The sequence below is a fragment of the Ovis aries genome, chromosome X, assembly GCF_016772045.2.
Source record: "Ovis aries strain OAR_USU_Benz2616 breed Rambouillet chromosome X, ARS-UI_Ramb_v3.0, whole genome shotgun sequence".
Classification (NCBI taxonomy): Eukaryota; Metazoa; Chordata; class Mammalia; order Artiodactyla; family Bovidae; genus Ovis; species Ovis aries.
Genome location: NC_056080.1, coordinates 56,753,758 through 56,778,003, shown reverse-complemented (window position 1 = coordinate 56,778,003; position 24,246 = coordinate 56,753,758). Strand labels below are relative to the sequence as shown.

Here is a 24,246-nt window from a genome sequence, read left to right as displayed (position 1 = left end):
CTTCTTCATGACATAGGGATGAAGATGGTAGCTATGTCACGACTGGTGCAGAGCATTTGGAGCTAGGCTCTGAGCATACTAAAGGGGTGTGATGGGTTTTTTAGGGCATCCTGATTAGTTAGGGATAGAAATATGCTGAGCCACCAGGAAAGGGGGCTTCCCTGGTGGTGCTAGTGGTAAAGAACCAGCCTGCCAATGCAGGAGATGTAAGAGACTTGGATTTGATCCCTGGGTGGGGAAGATCCCCTGGAGGAGGAAATGACAATCCACTTCAGTATTTTTGCCTGGAGAATTCCATGGACAGAGAAGCCTGGCAGACTGCAGCCCATGGGGTCCCAAAAGAGTTGGACACGGGCTGAAGCGACTTAGCACGCAGACATGGGCTAACAGGAATAACAACTATTAGCATTCTGCCCTTATGAGCTGGCACTGTGCTGAGTGCTTTACTTTCTTCAGCTCATTTTCTCAGCCTAACACTGTACCAGGTGAGTACTATCATCATCTCCATTTTATCATTCCAAGCTGGGTGGTGCATGAAATACTTCCAGGTGCTGGGCCTCTCTGCTGACCTCTGCCCCTTCCTGTGTCCACAGCTACTTGCTTGTGAGTCATCTGCTTTCCAAGTCCCCCTGGGATGTGGAGAGTTCCTGCTGCAGCTGTGAAGGGGGTGGCCTGGCTGTGGGGACTGCACATGAAGATCCCCATGAATTACAAGGTCAGTCAGACCTAGTGGTACTACCATGATACCTAAGGCCACAGTAGATAGATCCCTCTCAGGCTGGACTCAGACCCACCACAGAGCAGTGTGTGGGTTTATATACACTGCATTTATATGGGTTGTTTATATGGGTTATTTCACTTTCTGACCTCTCCTGGGCCCAGAAAAGGGGCATGGAACACTCCCCCTAAAATTATATCAATTATTCCACTTTCTCATTTCCCATACTTAAACCTTCACAACTATATCAATAGTGATTTCTTCTGATTCAGTTATCTGGGATACACAGAGAAGCACCAAACTCCCTTCAAATTTATATACTTACTTCTTTTTCTTGACTTACTCTTTTAGTTAAAACCTTCAAAACACTATTTATAATATCTTCTAGGCATCTAAACTAGTCATTTGACCCCAGGTTTCTATTATCACTGGGCTTCCCTGGTGGCTCAGACAGTAAAAGTCTGGTGGGCTACAGTCCATGGGGTCCCAGAGTTGGACACGACTGAGCGACTTCACTTTCTATTGTCACTACCAGACCATCCTGAGGTACCCCAGATCCACACTGAATTCCCATAACCCAGAGCTCGGAGCCCTCAATATTTATACCAATTCTCACCTTAATGTACCCCTCAGGGACTCTGCTGGGCCAAGGGGCTGGATCTTCTCTGGTCTGCTCGGCTGGGTCTGTGCCCACTCTTTTGGTTGCTTTCCAGAAACCTGTTGTGCTCTTACAACATCTCCTTTGTTCACATGGTGAGTTTATATATCAAAACAAACATTAGTTTACAGTTTTTATTTTTGTGTCTTAGAAAAAATCTGACTTAAATGCTTGTGGCCAGTCTACCACATTTAATTGGAAGATTCACATTGTGTTTTTGTCCTTTAAAAATCTCCTCTGGATGCGTTCATTATGTTCCCTTTCTCACTCCTGATTCTGTATCAGTTTTAACTTTATTTTAATCAAGTTTGAGTCGTCTATACTCTTTCCTACTTCAGTGGTATTTTGGTTTCATGTGTCAAGTATAATATATCTTTTTAGAAAATGTCTCTTCATTCACATTTCTCCTATTATTTGAAATCACTTTGTTGTTCTGTTTATAACTTCTTGAGGAGGACGCTTAGCTAGCAAATTTTTATTGTTCCCAACATATTCATTTAAGATGATAAATTTTCCTTTATATGTTCCTTTAAGCCCATAAGTTTTTTTCTATAAACTTTTAAATCAAAGTATAACATTTATCCAGGAAAGCATACACATTTAAAAGTACAGCTCAGTGAATTTAGAGCACAGCCCTGTAACCACCTCTGAGATCAAGAAGTTAAACATTCTCAGTGACCCAGGAGTGCCTTTCTTGGCTCCCCATGGTGTGGACTTGTACTGCTTTGGAAATCTGAAGAGTCATTTTCAGTTGTCACAAGACAAGGCAGGACTGAAGTCATTTGTCCGATAGAGGTGGGGAGACAAAACATCCTGCAGGGTGTGGGATAGATCTGCCCAACACAGAACTGTCCCCCCTAAAATGCTGACAGCTCTACCGCTGACAGACATGGGGGCAGACTCATCCTTGCTCCCTTTGCTGCCTTGGCCCCAGCCTGTGACCTGTTAGCTTACTCACACCCTCCAATTCCAGTTGCCTTTCATTCCCAGATGTCTGTAGTTACCTGCCACATTTATCTGGCACCTGTGCCCTGTTCTGCCTGATGTGTCCACCTGGAAATGCCTTTTCTGGATCAGCCTGAAGGACACAATGCACCTTTCAAAACTTATACCCCTTCCACGGCTTTGCAGCATTTCGGTGTCCACACTACTGACTATAAGCCCTTCAAGGATAAGAAATGTGTATTCTGCAGTTTCTGTGTCCCCAGACACCCAGGAAAACCCCAGCTACGTAAAAGGAGTTCAAAAAAGGTTGGTTATATGAATACTCAATAGTATGGTGTTCATTATATGATTTTTTTTTTAATTGGGAAGCTTTATTTAATACAGTGGGTATCTTGCCATGAGCATCTGCTGTACTGTTGTTCCTGCAAAATTATTTGATCCTTTATCCATTCTGTGGCTGATAAATCTGAAATAAAAACCGTTTTTGGCTGTTATCAATAAAGCTCCTCTGGACATTCTAGTACATGCTATTTAGTGCACAAACGTACACATTTCTGTTTGGTATATACATAGAAATCAAATGGCTGGACCATATGATAGATGTATTGTTAGCTCTTGAAGCAACTATTGCTGTTTTCCAAAGTGGCTGTACCATTTGACATCCCCTTGGCAGAGGAGGCGCATTCCCGCTGCCCCACACCCTCACCAACACTCGGCAGCGAGCGCCTCCCTTTCTGTGACTGCACTTTTTTGATTTTGTTCACCATGGGCCTTGAGTCTCTTTCTTTTCATTGTTTTCCATTCTTTTAGCTCTCTGTAATTCACTAATGATATTTTCTATTGTCCATGCCTCACCTGTTTCCAGTTTGCTACTAAAACCCTGTTGATTTTTTTATTGAAGGATAATTGCTTTACAGAATTTTGTTGGTTTCTGTCAAACCTCAACATGAATCAGCCATAGGTATACATATATCCCCTCCCTTTTGAGCCTCCCTCCCATCTCCTGCCCCATCCTACCCCTCTAGGTTGATACAGAGCCCCTGTTTGAGTTTCCTGAATTATACAGCAAATTCCTGTTGGCTGTCTGTTTTACATATGGTAATTAAGTTTACATGTTACTCTTTCCATATATCTCACCCTCTCCTCTCTTCTCCCCATGTCCATAAGTATATTCTCTATGTCTGATTCTCCATTGCTTCCCTGTAAATAAATTTTTCAGTATCATTTTTCTAGATTCCATATATATGCATCAGAATATGATGTTTATCTTTCTCTTCTGACTCACTTCACTCTGTATAATAGGTTCTAGGTTCATCCACTTCATCAGAACTGACTCAAATGTGTTCCTTTTTATGGCTAATTTTCCCTTGTGTATATGAACCACAACTTCTTTATCCATTCATCTGTCAATGGACATCTAGGTTGCTTCCATGTTCTAGCTATTGTAAATAGTGCTGCAGTGAACAATGGGATACATGTGTCTTTTTCAATATTGGTTTCCTCAAGGTATATGCCTAGAAGTGGGATTGCTGGGTCTTATGGTGGTTTTATTCCTAGTAAAACCTTCTGTTGATTTCTTACTTTCACTTACTGTGATTTTTAGCTACAGACTTTCTGTATTGTTTTTTTTTTTCCATAAATTCCCATTGTTTGGTGACTTTCTTCATTTTACCATATCTTAACTTGAATATGTTAATTTCTTGGTCTTTTTTTTTTTGCCAGAGCTTGTGCAATTTTCACTATGCTATCTCCAGCTGAAAGAAGTTGGTGATACCACCATAAAGGGTACTATATTAAAATCCAACTATATGTTTATAGAGGATAAATAAAACAAACTATATCAGGGAAAAGATATTTTCCAAAATATAGTTACAAGAGCTTAAAAAAAATTCTAGAACTACATCCCATTAATCCTAAATTGTTAATCTTATTACTCCATCATTTACATTATTGGAAATGTACTGTTTTTATCAAAGTATAGTTGATCTACAGTGTTGTGCTGGTTTGAGGTGTATAGCAAAGTGACTCAGTTTATATATATATATATATATTCTTTTTCAGATTCTTTTCCCTTACAGATTATTATAAAATTATTGAGTATAGCTCTAGGTGCTATACTGTATGTCCTTTGTTGCTGTTGTTTAGTCGCTACATTGTTTCTGAGTTTAGTGCAACAAGGTACCAAGAAGATAAAAGTGTGCTCCTGAGGGGCCCTGTTGCCTGAGGCTGCTAGCCTTGGAACGGAGGAGGGGTTAGGGTGGAGGTGGAACTCCTGCAATGAAGAGACCCCAGAGTGCTTTGTTCCAAACAAAATAGAGGTTCCTTTTCCCTCTCATAAGATTCCAGGGTGAGTGATGGGCCCTCTGTGGGTGGAGGGTACTAGGGCAGCGTTGCCACCCTCCTAGGGCACTGCTCTCATCTGTAGCATGGAGAGACTGGGCCGTGGGCCCAGCTGGGTCCCAGGGGAAAGGACAGAGGTCCCATTAGCAGGGAAGTGGCTAGAACTGGGCTCCTGGTACACGAGGGGACTGTGTCACACAAGGCACACTTCCAGTACAGTCTGTCAGCTCCCCAGGGGCAGAGGGTGACCCCTCATACCCAGCACAAGATCCAGCACTTGGCTCACTGATGAATGGGTCCAAGAGCCAATGCACAGAGGCTTATCAAAAGTACTTTTCACACTTGGGTGCCACTCAGGGTGGGGACCTGAGGAAGCAGGAGGTGGCGGGGGGTGCTTGCTGAAGCTGAGAAGAGGGTGCAGGAAGGGCCCAGGCAGGAGGAAATTCAGCCAGAATTTGGAGAAGTAAATTCCACTGAGAGTAATGTTGGTGGGGAACACAGAAAGGGCTGAAGTGGGACTGGCTGGAGGACACTTTTCCTACATGGTTTCCTGGGGAGAGTAGCAGGGCTGGCTGACCCCTCAGAGAATGGGCCCTAAGAGGCCCTCAGAGCTCAGGGAGTGGAAGAAAGCACTCCTGCATCCTCAGCAGCAGAGAGGTTTCACAGTAACATGTAGGCCAAGGCTGAGCCTGCTGCTGGAGGCTGCCCAGGGTTCTCCCAGAGAAGCCCTTAAGCCCATCCCATCTTCCCAGCCAGCTATGCCAGGTGGCTGGGGCACTGGAGATTCTGGACTCTGCTTCCCCACCAAAAGGAGACCAAGTGTGATGGTGGCAATGAGGGTGGTTGTGGTGGTGCATGGTTTGGGATCAGAACACTTGTCTTTCTGTTTATACAGGATGGAGGGAGGAGGTGAGAAGAGGAAGTGTCCAGAATCATTGTCGTGTTCAAGGTGAGCATGGCTAGAAGCATGTGCTCTGTCTCACACAAAGAAAAGAGAGATGTTTCAATGCTTCATACCTATGGGAAACAGGGAAATGCTTTCTAGTGCCCTGGATACATTTCGGTTCAGTGACCCTCCAAGCAGGCCAGGGTCATTGGTGAAGGTCACCCAGGCAAGCCACTTGCAAGTGCAACCGCCTCATCTTTAGAATGTTGACAAGTTGCTTATCCTGTAGATGCAGGACTACAGAGAGAGTGAAGTAAGATAGGAGACTTTGAAGCGTGGCAGCAAGGAGCCAATACTGTGCCCAGGTAAGGAAATAGTCTCTGATAAAGTGAGCCTAATTAGATTGGAAAGATTCCATAAATATTATTGGTCTAAAATACTGCTCAAATTCCTAATGAACCCATACCCCCAAAGGACCAGTTTATTTTTTAAACCTTCTATTTAGAAATAATTTCAAACTGAGAGAGAATTTCTGTGAATAATACAGAGAATTCCTATAAGCCCTTCAATCAGATTCAACAATTGTTAGTATTTTACCACATTTTCTTTGTGATTCTCCCTCCTTCCTTCCCTCCATCCTCTCTCTATATACACATTTTTATATATAGGCATTATTTCCTTTTTATGAACGACTTTATAGTAGATTGCAGACATGATGGCTCCTTTTTCCTGGATACTTCCCTGTGCATTTCCCAAGGACAAGTACATTCTCCTACATAACCATTGTCTTAGCTTAGGCTACCATAACAATACCATAGACTGGGTGCCTTAAGCAACAGAAATGTGTTCTCGTACAGTTCTGGAAATTAAAAGGAAATCTAAGATCAAGGTTCTGGCTGATTCCATTTCTAACAAGGGCTTCCTTCTTGGCTTGTAGATGGTAGTGTACTCTTTTTCCCTGAAACTTTAAACTTTTTATTTTGCATTGGGATATAGCCAATTAACAATGTGTGGTAGTTTCGGGTGAACAGCAAAGGGACTCAGCCATACATATACATGTATCCATTCTCCCCCAAAGCCCCTTCCCATCGAGGCTGGCACATAACATTGAGCAGAGTTCCATGTAGGTCTTTGTTAGTTATCCATTTTAAATATAGCAGTGTGTATATTTTAAATGGATAACCAACAGAAACCTTTTGTATAGCACATGGAACTCTGTTCAATATTATATGCCAGCCTGGAGGGGAACAGGGTTTAGCGGTGAATGGATACATGTATATGGATGGCTGAGTTCCTTTGCTGTTTGCCTGGAACTATCACAACATTGTTTATTGGCTATATCCCAATGCAAAATAAAACGTTTAAAGTTTGGGGGAAAAACAGTAGACAGCCAGGAAGGAAGCCCTTGTTAGAAATGAAATCAGCTAGAACCTTGATCTTAGACTTCTGGTGTTAAAAAAAAATAAAAAGTAAATTAAAAAAATAAATAAAGCAGTGTATACTTGACCTTCCCAAAGGCACTAACTATCCCTTCCCCCTGGCAACCATAAGGGTTTTTTTTTTTTTCCTAAGTTTGTGAGTCTTATTTTTGTTTTGTAAGTTCGTTTGTATCATTTCTTCTTAGATTCCACATATAAGTGATGTCACATGATATTTCTCCTTCTCTAACTTCATTCAGTATGACACTCTGTAGGTCCATGTTGCTGCAAATGGCATTTCATTCTCTTTAATGGCTGAGTAATATTCCATTTTTTATATGTACTGTATCTTCTTTATTTATTCCTCTGTCAATGGGCATTGAGGTTGCTTCCATGTCTTGGCTATTGTAAATACTGCTACAGTGAACACTGGGGTGCATGTATCCTTTCAGATCATGTTTTTCTCCAGATATATGCCCAGGAGTGGGATTACAGGGTCATACGGTAGCACTATTAGTTTTTTAGAGAACCTCCATACTGTTCTCCATAGTGGCTGTACCAATTTACATCCCCACAAATAGTGTAAGAGGGTGCCCTTCTCTCCACATCTTCTACAGCATTTATTATTTGTGGATTTTTTTATGATGGCCATTTTGACTGCTGTGAGGTGATATCTCATTGTAGTTTTAATTTGCATTTCTCTAATAACTAGTAGCAATGTTGAATGTCTTTTCATGTGCCTCTTGGCCATCTGTATGTCCTCTTTTGAGAAATGTCTATTCAGGTCTTCTTCCCATTTTATGAGTGGGTTGTTTTTTTTGTTTTTTGTTTTTTTTTTTTTGATGCTATTAAGCTTCCCTGGTGGCTCAGAGGTTAAAGCATCTGCCTGCAATGTGGGAGACCTGGGTTCAATCCCTGGATCGGGAAGATCCCCTGGAGAAGGAAATGGCAACCCACTTCAATATTCTTGCCTGGAGAATCCCATGGATGGAGGAGCTTGGTAGGCTACAGTCCATGGGGTTGCAAAGAGTCGGGCGCGACTAAGCAACTTCACTTCACTTCACTTTAAGCATCATAAGCTGTTTGTAAATTTTGGAGACTAATCCCTTATAGGCCACATCATTTGCAAATATTTTATCCCAATCTGTAGTTTTTCATTGTTTATTGTTTCCTTTGCTGTGTAAAAGCTTTTAAGTAGGTCCCATTTATTTTTCCTTTTATTTCCATTATTCTGGGAGATGGATTGAAAAAGATGTTGCTGTGATTTATGTCAGAAAGTGTTCTGCTCTATTTTCCTCTAGGAATTTTATAGTGTCCTGTCTCACATTTAGGTCTTTAATCCATTTTGAGTTTATTTTTGTGTATAGAGTTAAGGAATGATCTAAAATAATTTTTTTACATGTGGCTGTCCTGTTTGCCCAGCACCATTTGTTGAAGAGACTGTCTTTCCAACATTGTGTAGTCTTGCCTCCTTTGTCATAGACTAATTGACCATAGGTGCATAGACTTATTTCTGGGTTTTCTATCCTGTTGCATTATAGATGGCTGTCTTCTCATTGTTTCCTCAAATGGCCTTTCCTGGCTAGATGCACATAGACAGTGAGCATGAGCCTTCTCTGATATCTCTTCTTATAAGGACACTAATCCTATTAGATCAAGGCACCACCCTTAGTTCAGTTCAGTCACTGTTGTGTCAGACCCCATGGACTGCAGCACACCAGGCCTCCCTGTCCATCACCAACTCCTGAAGTTTATTCAAACTCATGCCCATCGAGTTGGTGATGCCACCCAACCATCTCATCCTCTCTTGTCCCCTTCTGCTCCTGCCTTCAATCTTCCCCAGTGCCAGGGACCAGCGTGAGGAACTCTGCCCATGGCAAAGGTCATGAGGAAGGAGGCTTGGCATACGCAAAGGCGTGATCAAGCCTCAGGAAACCCCCTGTTCCTGAGCATCTACCCCAAAACCAGAGTCTGTTTTATGCTCTCACCTACACCTCTGACTTTATGGGGGCTCTCCCCCATAACCATTTCTCTCAGAGAAGGAGTTAACTTGCAGCTCCAAGTCAATAAAAATTCTTGGGTGTGACAAGAGTGTTTCAGCTTAAGGACTCCTCTGAAGGTTATCTAGCCCGCCTGTATAGGTTCCTCCGGCCACATGTGATTGTTTACAGCCTCCCAACCTGAGGGGCATGAGATGTTTTAGACTTACTAAAGGCAAATTCTTTTGGGGAGTTAGAAATAATTAGTATAATGGGTTGGTTAGGAATTATATTGGTGAAGGGTTTTTTCATTTGTTATGTCAATAATTGCTGCTAATTCCCTGCCCTGGGTGGGACAAGGATGTCTCAGGTCAACCTCTCTACTGACAGACTAGCTTGTGTGACAGGATTATCCATACTCCTGCCACTAGGCACATGATTGTTTACTATCTCTCAACCATAAACACAGAGAGTTTTGGAGTATTTTGAGAGTCTTAATTAGCATAGGGCTTTTCTCATTGTTGAGTCAATGATTGCCACCAGGCCTCCATATCCTTAGGCACCTGGGAATATATTAATCAATGTATTTGGAATATAGAAAAGGAAATATAGTAGTTTTTAAGGTTAGCAATACTAGACTTTTTGAGTTAATGAATTTTCTCTTTTGTAATAGATCACTGTACTTTGTTATAAATCACTGTGTCCTTGCTATGTAAAAATGTAACTTTGTCACTATCTTAAGACTAAATAGATCTTAAGGGGAACATTGGTGAAAGGATTTTCATTTGTTGGGCTGATGTTTGCTGCTAAATCTCCATGTTCCCTGCCCTTATGATGAATATAACTAGCATTTAGGAGAAATAAGTATTAACCTTTAAGCATATAGGAGAAATAAGCATTAACCTTTATGATTAATCATATTAACCTTGGGTTAAATAAATTCCTTTCTTGATTGTAACTCACTACACCCTCATCCTATAGGAATGTAACTTTATTTGGAGGGTGGTGCCTGGTTTAAGAAAAAACGCCCTGGGAAAAAATAAGTTTTTTGATTATCAGAAAGAAAGGATCATAAAATGTCAGCAGATCTCATGGCCAGAAGATGATGTAAAATCTCTAAGACCTTTTTATGTGAAGCACCTGATTTTGATAAAGGTCAGGACTGCAGACCTCCGCGTGACTCTGTATTCATCCCTATATGTAACAGAAGGTATATAAGCAAACCCAAAAATAAAGAAATTGCATCAGTTTCTGGAAAGACTGATTCCCTCATGTCGTTCTTTTCTGCTCCCCGTTTTTCTGGCTGAATTCCCATCTGGAGCGTGGGTGCCCTCCAAGTCTACTTATTTGCCCCGGTTTTCAAGCCCACGTGAGAAAGAGCCCGAGGAGGGGCACCTTCCGTTATTCAAGTGGCACCGGTGGCCCAACGTAGATGGTGCAAATTCCTTGTCTTGGAATTTTATTGGTATCCCACGTAAACCAAGTTATTCAGCCCCTTTTTCTCTCCTACTATTTTCTGGCTGAATTCCCATCTGGTGCATGGGAACCCACCAAGCCTATTAATTTTGCCTGGGCTTCTAAGATCAGACCGGGAGGGCCTCAGTGTCTCCTCTCCTTCGGGAGAACAGGAAGATACCTGCGGCCTACGTAGGTGGTGATTGGTACTCCATGTGAACCAAGTTATTCAGCCTCTTTTTCTCTGCTGATTTTCTATCTGTAATTAAATAAGTTATTTCCAAGGACGCCAACGCCATCCCCACCTTCGAATTCCCTGGATCCACCGGGGCTGGACCCTGGCATCCCAACATCAGGGTCTTTTCAAATGAGTCAGCTCTTTGCATCAGGTGAATATTCAGGACTGATCTCCTTTAGGATGGACTGGTTGGATCTCATTGCAGTTCAAGGGACTCTCAAGAGTCTTCTCCAACACCACAGTTCAAAAGCATCAATTCTTTGGCACTCAGCTTTCTTTATAGTCCAACTCTCACATCCATACATGACTACTGGAAAACAATAGCCTTGACTAGACAGACCTTTGTCGGCAAAGTAATGTCTCTGCTTTTTAATACTCTGTCTGCTGCTGCTGCTAAGTCGCTTCAGTCATGTCCGACTCTGTGCGATCCCACAGACGGCAGCCCACTAGGCTCCTCTGTCCCTGGGATTCTCCAGGCAAGAACAGTGGGTTGCCATTTCCTTCTCCAGTGCATGAAAGTGAAAAGTGAAAGTGAAGTCGCACAGTTGTGCCTGACTCTTAGCAACCCCATGGACTGCAGCCTACCAGGCTCCTCCATCCATGGGATTTTCCAGGCAAGAGTACTGGAGTGGGGTGCCATTGCCTTCTTCAAATACTCTGTCTAGGTTGGTCATAACTTTTCTTCCAAGGAGTAAGTGTCTTAATTTCATGGCTGCAATCACTATCTGCAGTGATTTTGGAGCCCCCAAAAATAGTCTGCCACTATTTACCCATCTATTTGCCATGAAGTGGACAGTCAGCAAAAACAAGACTGGGAGCTGACTGTGGCTCATTCAGACTTAAATTGAAGAAAGTAGGGAAAACCACTAGACCATTCAGGTATGACCTAAATCAAATCCCTTATGATTATACAGTGGAAGTGAGAAATAGATTTAGGGGACTAGATCTGATAAATAGAGTGCCTGATGAACTATGGAATGAGGTTCGTGACATTGTACAGGAGACAGGGATCAAGACCATCCCCATGGAAAAGAAATGCAAAAAAGCAAAATGGCTGTCTGGGGAGGCCTTACAAATAGCTGTGAAAAGAAGAGAGGCGAAAAGCAAAGGAGAAAAGGAAAGATATAAGCATCTGAATGCAGAGTTCCAAAAAATAGCAAGAAGAGATAAGAAAGCTGTCTTCAGCGATCAATGCAAAGAAATAGAGGAAAACAACAGAATGCGAAAGACTAGAGATCTCTTCAAGAAAAGTAGAGATACCAAGGGAACATTTCATGCAAAGATGGGCTCGATAAAGGACGGAAATGGTATGGACCTAACAGAAGCAGAAGATATTAAGAAGAGGTGGCAAGAATACACGAAAGAACTGTACAAAAAAGATCTTCACGACCCAGATAATCATGATGATGTGATCACTAATCTAGAGCCAAATATCTTGGAATGTGAAGTCAAGTGGGCCTTAGAAAGCATCACTATGAACAAAGCTAGTGGAGGTGATGGAATTCCAGTTGAGCTGTTTCAAATCTTGGAAGATGATGCTGTGAAAGTGCTGCACCCAATATAGCAGCACATTTGGAAAACTCAGCAGTGGCCACAGGACTGGAAAAGGTCAGTTTTCATTCCAATTCCAAAGAAAGGCAGTGCCAAAGAATGCTCAAACTACTGCACGATTGCAGTCATCTCACATGCTAGTAAAGTAATGCTCAAAATTCTCCAAGCCAGGCTTCAGCAATACGTGAACCGTGAACTCCCTGATGTTCAAGCTGGTTTTAGAAAAGGCAGAGGAACCAGAGATCAAATTGCCAACATCCGCTGCATCATGGAAAAAGCAAGAGAGTTCCAGGAAAACATCTATTTCTGCTTTATTGACTATGCCAAAGCCTTTGACTGTGTGGATCACAATAAACTGTGGAAAATTCTTCAAGAGATGGGAATACCAGACCACCTAACCTGCCTCCTGAGAAATGTGTATGCAGGTCAGGAAGCAACAGTTAGAACTGGACATGGAACAACAGACTGGTTCCAAATAGGGAAAGGAGTACGTCAAGGCTGGATATTGTCACCCTGCTTATTTAACTTATATGCAGAGTACATCATGAGAAACGCTGGACTGGAAGAAACACAAGCTGGAATCAAGATTGCCGGGAGAAATATCAATAATCTCAGATATGCAGATGACACCACCCTTATGGCAGAAAGTGAAGAGGAACTAAAAGCCTCTTGATGAAAGTGAAAGAGGAGAGTGAAAAAGTTGGCTTAAAGCTCAACATTCAGAAAATGAAGATCATGGCATCCGGTCCCAACACTTCATGGGAAATAGATGGGGAAACAGTGGAAGCTGTGTCACACTTTATTTTTGGGGGCCTCAAAATTATTGCAGATGGTGATTGCAGCCATGAAATTAAAAGACGCTTACTCCTTGGAAGAAAAGTTATGACCAACCTAGATGGTATATTGAAAAGCAGAGACATTACTTTGCCAACTAAGGTCTGTCTAGTTAAGGTTTTCCCTGTGGTCATGTATGGATGTGAGAGTTGGACTGTGAAGAAGGCTGAGCGCCGAAGAATGGATGCGTTTGAACTGTGGTGTTGGAGAAGACTCTTGAGGGTCCCTTGGACTGCAAGGAGATCCAACCAGTCCATTCTGAAGGAGATCAACCCTGGGTTTTCTTTGGAAGGAATGATGCTAATGCTGAAACTCCAGTACTTCAGACACCTCATGCGAAGAGTTGACTCACTGGAAAAGACTCTGATGCTGGAAGAGATTGGGGGCAGGAGGAGAAGGGGACGACCCAGGATGAGATGGCTGGATGGCATCACGGACTCGATGGACGTGAGTCTGAGTGACCTCCGGGAGATGGTGATGGACAGGGAGGCCTGGCATGCTGCGATTCATGGGGTCGCAAAGAGTCGGACACAACTGAGCGACTGAACTGAACTGTACTGAGGGTTAGGAGTTCACTGGCAATCTAGGGTCTTGGAAGTAGCACTCCCACTCCACAGACTCAGGGCCCAGTCTCTGGCTGGGGAACTGAGATTCCACAAGTGGTTTGTTATGGCATTCAGTTCAGTTCAGTCACTCAGTTGTGTCCGACTCCTTGCGACCCCATGAATCGCAGCACGCCAGGCCGCCCTGTCCATCACCAACTCCCGGAGTTCACTCAGACTCACGGCCATCGAGTCCGTGATGCCATCCAGCCATCTCATCCTCTGTCGTCCCCTTCTCCTCCTGCCCCCAATCCCTCCCAGCATCAGAGCCTTTTCCACTGAGTCAACTCTTCGCATGAGATGGCCAAAGTACTGGAGTTTCAGCTTTAGCACCAGTCCTTCCAGTGAACACCCAGGACTGATCTCCTTCAGAATGGACTGGTTGGATCTCCTTGCAGTCCAAGGGGCTCTCAAGAGTCTTCTCCAACACCACAGTTCAAAAGCATCAATTCTTCGGCGCTCAGCTTTCTTCACAGTCCAACTCTCACATCCATACATGACCACTGGAAAACCATAGCCTTGACTAGATGGACCTTTGTTGGCAAAGTAATGTCTCTGCTTTTGAATATGCTATCTAGGTTGGTCATAAGTTTCCTTCCAAGGAGTAAGTGTCTTTTAATTTCCTGGCTGCAGTCACCATCTGCAGTGATTTTAGGGCCCAGAAAAATAAAAGTCTGACACTGTTTCCACTGTTTCCACATCTATTTCCCATGAAGTGATGGGACCAGGTGCCATGATCTTCGTTTTCTGAATGTTGAGCTTTAAGCCAACTTTTTCACTCTCCTCTTTCACTTTCATTAAGAGGCTCTTTAGTTCGTCTTCACTTTCTGTTATGTGATTGAAAGTGAAAGTGAAGTCGCTCAGTCATGTCAGACTCTTTGTGATCTCATTGACTGTAGCCTACCAGGCTCCTCTCTCCATGGGATTCTCCAGGCAAGAGTACTGGAATGGGTTGCCATTTTCCTTTTCCAAAGACTAACATGAGCACAATGCATTGGCCGGTTATGGCATTAAAGAGGATTAAAACAAACACAAGAAAACAAAACAAGAAACAAAAGACTAATCCCAGACAAATGATAAGTACAAACAAAATCAGGCAAATATTAACAAAAATAATGGAATACACACACACATATTAAAAAAAGCAAAACAGTCCAAAAAAGAAAGTACAAGAGATTGACCTGGCAAGCAAAGGAAACCAAAAATATCATCCAGTTAAAAACAAAACTAAAGCACAAACCAGAAAACAAAACCAAAGGAAGGTGCCAACTGGGGAATACAGCTATGAAAGCACAAGAAACAAACATGGTGACAAAAAGAAAGAATATAAAAGCAAACTTAAATAGAGTGTAGATTTAAAAGATTTGTATATATGAATAACTACACCAGATAAAGAACAGTAAGAAAGCAAACAAAATAATAAATATAAAAAATAATAAATTTAAAACAACCTTTTAAAGAAAAAAACCCCACAGAACCACAGAAGGTCAATGCAGAGGCAGTATATAAAGGAAATAAAAAATGTGATTTAAAAAACTCTCAAAAGCTTAAATGAATTTAGTAGTACTAAAAAAACCAACAACTACAGCAAGAGGGAAAAAAGGAAAAAAATCCAGATACAACTTCAGAACAAATCAAAATATAAAAATAATAATAAATGTTTTCTTGGATCTCAGCTGTCAGCATCCTTTCCTTTGCTGTTAGTCAATGTCCACCTCACCTCCTTAGGATGCCCTCCAATACTGGGCTGGTCTCGGGACCTGCTGTGGGGGCAGCTCAGACTCTGATTGGTCCTGTTCTTGAGTGCTCTTGCATCCAATGTCCACAGCTGCCAGAGCTACTGTGTTTTCTTTTGTGGGAATGCTCACTGTCCTTTTATATATTCCATAGACACAGAGTCTGCCGAGTTAACAGTGTGGATTTCATCTGCAGCTTGTACAGCTGGTGGGACAGTTTTGGGTCCTCTTCCTTAGCCACACTGCTTCTGGACTTAAATTGTGGTTTTATGTGCATCTATGCATGTGAGTCATCTACAGGGGTTTGCTCCTGAGGCTGCCCTGGAAGACTTGAGTCAGCCCCAGTGAGGACTGGGTGTGGAGGTGGTGCAGCGGCTTGGATTGCAGGAACCCTGGCAGCACCAGGTACTCAGGGGAGCCAGCAGCTAGGGCAGCAGGAAATATGGTGCTCTTAGGGTTTTTCTAGCCTCTGGCAGCTCTGTCCCAATGAGGATCGAGCATGGAGGTCGTATGGTTCCTTGGGTCACAGGGACCCTGGCTATACTGCGTATGGCAGGGGCATCAATGGCTATTGGTGCAGGAGGTGTGCTGCTATTAGGTTTTTCTCTAGTCTCTGGCAGCTGTTTTACAGTGAGGACTGAGCATGGAAGTGGCACAGATGCTTGGATCACAGGGACCCTGGTGGCACCAAGTGTGCAGGCACATGGACTGCCTAAGCCAAAGGAACGATGGCCCTATTACTCTTTTCTTAGCTTCTAGCAGCTGGCAATCAGAGAGCCTCTTTGTCTGGTCCATCTCTGTTGCTTTGGCCCATTCAGGCAGTGGGGTCCTTCTCTATGATTTGGCATATCAGGCACTTAAATGGCCACCCTGGCTGGGGTCCTTCTCTGTTGCTTGACATATCAGGTATTTAAAGGGACCCCCCCCTGGCTGGGGGGTCCTTCTCTGTTGCTCAGCTTGTCAGGTGCTTAAATGGTCACTTGGGTCGTTCACTATTGCTCAGTGTGTCAGGTGCTTCAGGGCCGCCCCCACCCCATTGGGACTCTTCTCTGTTGCGCAGTGTGTCAGGTGTTTAAAGGGTCCCCATGGTTGGAGTCCTTCTCTGTTGCTTGGAGGGACAGGCACTTAAATCGCCACCCTGGCTGGGGTCCTTCTCTATTAGTTGGCATGTCAGGTACTTAAAAGGCCCCCTGACGGGTTCTTCTCTGTTGCTCAGTGCATCAGGCGCTTAAATGGCCACCCTAGCTAGGGTCCTTCTCTATTGCTTCCAGTGTCAGGCACTTAAATGCCTACCCTGGTTGAGGTCCTTCTCTATTACTTGGCGTGTCAGGCACTTAAAGGGCCTCTGACTGGGGTCCTTCTCTGTTCCTCAGTTCATTAGGTGCTTAAATGACCCCCCCCCCGCCCCCCTGGCATAAGTTCTTCACTGTTGCTTGGTGTGTCTGGAGCTTAAATGGACATATTCCCTGGGTTCCTTTTCTGTTGCTTGGTGCATCAGGCACTAAATACCGCCCCCGTGCCCCCCACCCACCCAGTTTGAGTCCTTCCCTACTGCTCTCCATGTCAGGGGCATAAGTGGCCCCCCTGCTTGGGGTCCTACTCTGTTGCTTGGCACATCAAGCACTTAAATGGCCAGACTGGCAAGCATCCGTCTCTTATTTTTCGTGTCAGTCACTTAAAGGCCCCCCTGGCTGGGGGTCTTTGTCTGTTAACTTGGCACATCAGGGACTTATAAGTGCCCTTGGCTGGGCTCCTCCTCTTTGGCTCAGTGCATCAGGCGCTGAAATGGCCACCCATGTTGGGGTCCTTTTTTGTTGCTTGGTGCATCAGGCACTTAAAGAGCCCACCTGGTTGGGTCCCTCCCTATTGCTCGATGTGTCAGGTGCTTAAATGGCCCCCACCTGCAGTTGGGGGGGGGGCGCCTTCTCTGTTGCTTGGCGTGTCAGGCACTTAAAGGGCCCCCGACTGTGGTCTTTCACTGTTACTTGGCATGTCAGGCACTTAAAGGGGACAATGCCTGGAGTCCTTTTCTGTTTCTCTGCACATCAGGCACTTAAGGGGCCCCCTGCCTGGGGTCCTTTTGTGTTGCGTGGCATGACAGGCCCTTAAATGGCCACCCTGCCTGGGGTCCTTCTCTGTTGTTTGGCATATCAGGCATTTAAAGGGACCCCCTGGCTGAGGTCGTTCCCTATTGCTCAATGTGTCAGGTGCTTAAGGGCCCCCCCCCACCCCGTTGGAGTCTGGGTTCCTTTTCTGTTGCTTGGTGCATCAGGCACTAAAGCCCACCCCCGTCCCCCCACCCCCACCCGTTTTGGGTCCTTCCCTACTGCTCTCTGTGTCCTCTGTGTCAGGGTCATAAGGGGCCCCCTGCTTGGGGTCCTACTCTGTTGCTTAGCACATCAAGCACTTAAATGGCCAAACTGGGTGGCGTCCGTGTCTTATTTTTCGTGTCAGTCATTTAAAGGGCCCCCTGGCTGGGGGTCCTTCTCTGTTACTTGACACATCAGGCACTTATAAGTGCCCCTGGCTGGGCTCCTCCTCTTTGGCTCAGTGCATCAGGCGCTGAAATGGCCACCCATGTTGGGGTCCTTTTTTGTTGCTTGGTGCATCAAGCACTTAAAGGACCCACTGGTTGGGTCCCAACCCTATTGCTCGATGTGTCAGGTGCTTAAATGGCCCCCCACCTGCAGTTGGGGGGGTCCTTCTCTGTTGCTTGGCATGTCAGGCACTTAAAGGGCTCCCTGCCTGGGGTCCTTTTGTGTTGCTTGGCATGACAGGCCCTTAAATGGCCTTCCTGCCTAGGGTCCTTCTCTATTACTTCGTGCGTCAGAAGGTTAAATGGTCACCCTGACTGGGGTCCTTCTCTGCTGCTTGGCGCAGCAGGCACTTAAATGTCCTCCTTGTTGGTTTTTGTTGTTCAGTCGCTAAGTCGTGCCTAACTCTCTGCAACCCCATGGACTGTATCCTACCAGGCTCCTCTGTCCATGGGATAGCCCAGGCAAGAATAGTGGAGTGAGTTTCCATTCCCTTCTCCATCTTCTGGTTGGGGTCCTTTTCTATTGGCACACCAGGCACTTAAGGGTTCCTCTGACTGGGGTCCTTCTCTGTTGCTCAGTGTGTCAGGTGCTTAAATGTCCACCCTGGCCGGGATCCTTCTCTGTTGCCTGGCGTGTCATGTGCTTAAGGGACACCTCCCCCCTTAGTTGGGGGTCCTTCTCTGTTGCTCGGCACCTTAAGCACTTAATGGGCCATCCTGGCTGGGGTCCTTGTCTATTGCTTGTCATTTCAGGTGCTTAAATGTTCCCCCAGGCTGTGATCCTTTTCTGTTGCTTGGCGTGTCAGGTGCTTAAATGGCCACCCTTGCTAGGATCCTTCCCTGTTACTCTGTGCATCAGGCACTTAACGGGCCACCCTCTCTGGGGTCTTTCTCTGTTGTTCAGCTGCTGGTGCTGGCATTTGGGGAGAGAGAAGCTACAGTGAATATTCCACCCCCTGCACGTGACTCAGCAGTAATGCCTTGCTTCCAAGGCTGCCTGGTTTTCCTCCAGAAGCATTTCCCTCCACGATCTCCTCCCTCACATCCCCTCGGGCCATCTCCCTACAGTCAACAGCAGACCTCACCCTGAGATTGCTCTCCAATACCTATGCTCCAACTCCCAGCCACTGTGCTTTCTAAGGGACTTGTATCCCTGTCCAACATTATGTGCGGCTGTGACAAGGATTGTTTGTGTGATTCTCATTCCATTCAGACTGTCACAGATCAGCTGCTTCACTCTCAGCCTCAAATGCTTCTCTGTTCCAAACAATGCCCCAGTGTGGGGATCTAATCCCTGCTTCAGTCCCTCTCACACACAGCCACCCCCTGCCAGGTGCAGGTCCAGTCCTGCTCACTCTCATCTTTTCCCCACTTCCTTCCTTCGTCCTACCAAATTTTGCATGGGTCTATGTATTCTTTTCTGGCAACCAGGTACTCATGCCCACTCTCAGATGGTGTTCTGCAATATTTTCTTTGTCTGAAAGTGTATTCATGATGTATCCATGGAGAGAGATGTATTCCAGGTCCACCTACTCCTCCTCCATCTTGTTCTCCCTTTTTCCCCACCTCCAAACACAACCACACCATGGGGTTACAGCTTCAACATATGAATTTGTTGAGGGACATAAACAGTCAGTCCATAACAACCACGAATACAATGTAGTAATTTTAAATCAGGAAATTTAACATCAGTATCATATATTATCTCATTTGTTTTTACCAATTCTGGTCCTGGATCCAATCTAGGATCACACATTAATAGTCATGTCTCTTTTTGACACTGTAACACTCCTAGAGGAAAACATAGGCAGAACACTCTCTGACATAAATCACAGCAATATCTTTTCAATCTATCTCCCAGAATAAATGATATAAAAGCAAAAATAAACAATTAGGACCTACTTAAACTCAACAGCTTTTGCAGAGGGGAAAGAAATAATAAACAAAGACTATCTACAGATGAGGAGTAAATATTTGCAAATATCTAACTGACAAAATGGAGAAGGAAATGACAACCCACTCCAGTGTTCTTGCCTAGAGAATCCCAGGGACAGGGGAGCCTGGTGGGCTGCTGTCTGTGGGGTTGCACAGAGTCAGACATGACTGAAGTGACTTAGCAGTAGTAGTAGTAGTAACTGACAAAATTTACAAACAGTCCATGATACATAACAGCATCAAAACAACCCAATCAAAAAATGGGCATAAGACCTAAATAGACATTTCTCCAAAGAAGACATATAGATGGCCAAGAGGCACATGAAAAAATGTTCAACATTGCTAATTATTAGAGAAATGCAACCCAAAACTACAATAAGATATCACCTCACACCAGTCAAAATGGCTATCATCCAAAAATCTACAAACAATAAATGATGGAGAGAAGGGAACAATCATACACTGTTGGTAGGAATGTAAGTTGGTACAGCCACTATGGAAAACAGTGTGGAGGTTCCTTAAAAACTAAAAATAGAGTTGCCATACGACCCTGCAGTCCCACTGCTGTGCGTGTTTCTGGAGAAAAACATGATCTGAAAGGATACATGCACCCCAGTGTTAATAGCAGCACTGTTAACAGTAGCCAAGACATGGACGCAATCTAAATGTCCATTGACAGAGGAATGGATAAAGATGTGGTACATATATACAACAGAATGTTACTCAGCCATTAAAAAGAATGAAGTAATGTCATTTGCAGCAACATGGACGGACCCAGAGACTGTCATACTGAGTGAAGTTAGAGAAGGAGAAAATGACATCCTTTATATATGGAATCTAAAAAGTGATACAACTGAACTTATTTACAAAACAGAAACAGATTCACAGAATTAGAAAAAACCTTATGGTTGCCAGGCGAGGGGGAGGGTCAAGCAGAAGCGATAGTTAGGGAGTTTGGGATGGACATGTACATACTGCTATATTTAAAATGGATAACCAACAAGGACCTACATTGAACTATGTTCAGTGTTATATGGCAGCCTGGATGAGAGGGGAGTTTGGGGGAGAATGGATACGTGTTTATGTATGGCTGAGTCCCTTTGCTGTTCGCCTAAAACTATTCCAACATTGTTTGTTAATTAGCTATGCCTCAGAACAAAATATAAAGTTTTTTTTTTTTAAGAGTTTTCAGGTCTGGTCAAGGGAAAAAAGTCTGGCGACAAAGTGGTAGAAGCACACAACAGCTTTAAAATAATGCTTTGAAAGGATACAGGCAAGAGGATGTCCTCATAGCTGAAGACCTTCCAGGTGTTGAGGTCCTTTAATGGACCAGAACCTGGTGGTCCAGAGTCAACGATAAGAAAGTAAAAGAGAGAGAGGCTGATATACCCTGGTTTATGCAGAAAACCAATAAAGCTCTTGACACAAGGCTTGCATCGCTCACGAAGGCACCGGGTGCCCTCTCAAGAGGATGAAGGCACAGTGCGCCTTCTCGAGGGTCTTAGAAGCCCAGGCAGGAGAGTGAGCACAAAGGGTTTCTACGCTCCAGAGAATTAGCCAGAGAGAGACACAGAAAGAAAGACACGGGGACCCAAGCTCTGATGGAACAAGGGTGTTTTATTCACCATAATGTGGGTATATATACTGTCTTACAAGGTAGCTTTGTTCAGCAAAGATAAAGATCAAAAGTCCAGACTTACAAATTATCAAGGAAACATAAGGCAATCCATACCATATTTTACCGTATGGTTCATAAAAAGGAAGAGGGTTGTAAATAGTTACTTATCACCGTATGGAAAAACTAATGAAGGAAATGCATGTATTCCTTAGCCCCAGGAGCAGTTTGCCACTCCACTTAATTCAGGAATTAATAAGAAACAGAGGATTCATGACAGATCCAAAACAGCACACAGGAAGCCTGTTAGATGTTTCCTGACATCTAGGAACCATGCCACTCAGAAGGGGAGGACAAGGAAACTCCAGTGTGAGGGGTATCTAAGAGGGGACTTATATCAAGGTAGAAAGTCTCTGTGTAAGCACCCTAAGGAGCACAAGTGGTTTGGGATCTTTTATAGACCTAGGATTTATCTTTTCAAATGGCTAGCAAATGTTGCCTGTAATTTTGAGGAGTATACAAAGCAGACAGGCTCTAAATGGCTAAAAGTCTGCTTATTGGAGCTATATTTAAAACAAATGCATGTGTAAAAATTTGAGTTTGGCACCAGCAACTTTTCAGCTAAGGGTATTGGCCTGCTGTGAAAAAGTGAACAATATAGGGCTAGTATACTTGGGCCATCTTTGTCTCATTTATGTAACAGTTCATCCCCCGGTCCCATGTTGTTTTGCAACCTGAGTTGTATGTTAGTTTTTTGTTTTTGTTTTTTTTTAAGATTTATTTATTTATGGTTGTGCTGGGTCTTTGTTGCAGTACACAGGCTTCTCACTGCAGTGGCTTCTCTTGTTGTAGAACACAGGCTGTAAGCATGTGGACTTCAGTAGTTGCAGCACAGGGGCTCAGTAATTGTGGTTCATGGGCCCTAGAACTGGCTTAGTAGTTGTGGTGCATGGGGCTTTGGTTGCTCTGCGGCATGTGGGAACTTCCCAGACCAGGGATTGAACCAGCGTCCTCGGCATTGGCAGGTGGATTCGCAACCACCAGGAAAGGCCCTGTATGTTATTTCTTAAGACATGAGTTTGGAGTCAGTGCAAAGCATCCTCAAGACCCAGAATTCTATAAAGACACAAACAAATTTCAAAGCCCCTTCACAGCCAAGTCTGCCAATTTAGTAGGGAAACCCAGGAGAATCAATCAGGAAAGATTTTATTTGTTCAATATGTTTAGTCAGTAGAGTGATATTATGACCTCTATGGTATATATCCCTGACTTTCAGTAAAACTTGGTGTTATTTACTCACATGCAGAGAGATGCATTGGCAAGTATGCAGGACCCCACCCTCATCCCCAGACAAGCAACCAATAAGTAATTTAGGGCTATATGGTTATCTAACACCATGGCTCCTAAACTATGGTAAGATTCAGTCAAGAGTTCCAGTTCATGGACAGCTAGTTTATGTGGACATAGCTCTCTCTGGTCTTTTCATTGTTATGTGATGTCCCAAATGTATACTGTTTCTACTGCCCCCCAAACCAGTGATCCTAGAGTGGTTAGTATAAGAGGGACTCTGTGGAAAGCTCATTTGCAGTGATGGAGAGTGGTGGCTAGCATGATCTGTGGAAGCAAGTCCACGTGGAACTGGGGATCAGAGCAGCAAACTGCCTTTAAGAGCCAAAAATATTATTGAGGCAGATTAAAGCTCGAGGCATCGCTTTTCAAAAAGATACATGAACTATACTGTTTAAATTTTTAAATTGAAGGATAATTGCTTTACAGAATTTTGTTTTCTGTCAAACATCAACAAGAATCAACCATAGGTACACCCATGTCCCCTCCCTCCCCATCCCACCCTTCTAGATTGTCACAGAGCCCCTGTTTGAGTTCCCCGAGTCATACAGCAAATTCCCATTGGTTATCTATTTTATGATTGGTGCCATTAAGTGGATATTAACACACATGATATTGGTTTAATTTGCTGATGACATGAGGGCAATACAGTTGAGTATAGTAAAAATAGATTCCTTGGCCTTGCCCCAGACTAAATCATATGCTCCTTGGGAAGTGTTAAGTGGGCTGAGCTCAGAGCAGTTCAGCTGGTGATCACTCATGATGCCTGACTATTAGTCCTTTGCATTGACAATTGGGCTGTTCTAAAGGGGTTAACTCTATGACTTGCACAATGGAAAGCCAAGGGGTAGATAATCATGAACAAGCCCTTGTGGAGTCAGGATATGCGAAGACATTTGGGCTCACCTGCAAGAGCCTGAGTCTGTCCTTACTGTCTTCCAGATCCCAGCTTGCAAAGCACTGACACTCCTTGGCAATCAGGAAGCTGGTGCCCTAGCTCAGGTATGTGACACAGTAACTGACCCTTCAGTAGACACAACTGATTGAGTGCACGGGAAAAGCCATTACCATAGCATCCAGGTAGAATGCCATATTGCCAAAGACGCTGGATTGCCCTTGAAATGCAGTGGCTTGGTTAATGCAGTAACAGCATGTCCTGTGTGTTCTACGCAATGTCCAAGGCAGCTGTCAAAGGGGTCTGGGGCCATCCACTGGAGTTCCCAAGTGGTGAGGGATTGGCAAGTTGATAATATTGACTCCCTCCCTCTGAGCAAGGGTTCTAAAAATGCCTTGGTTTGTGTGGACACTGCGTCTGGCCTAACCCAAGCTTTCCTGTCACTGCACAAACCAGGCTGCCACCATTAAGGGATTAGAGAAACAGTACCAAATAGATACCATCATCAACTAGACAGTGATCAGGTGTCTCATTTCAAAGGTCACAATGTGAAAGACT

General features: G+C 44.0%; 1 protein-coding gene across 2 annotated transcripts in view; it reads left to right on the top strand.

Moving 5' to 3' along the window:
* ZNF81 (zinc finger protein 81) overlaps window positions 1-24,246 on the top strand; it is a 746,478-nt gene that overhangs the window by 686,092 nt on the left and 36,140 nt on the right. For both annotated transcript variants that reach the window (XM_060408023.1, XM_060408024.1), the window contains exons 5-6: window positions 5,557-5,610; window positions 23,736-23,795. In XM_060408023.1, coding sequence (XP_060264006.1) covers window positions 5,557-5,610; window positions 23,736-23,795 — 114 coding nt within the window. The remainder of the gene's footprint in view (window positions 1-5,556; window positions 5,611-23,735; window positions 23,796-24,246) is intronic.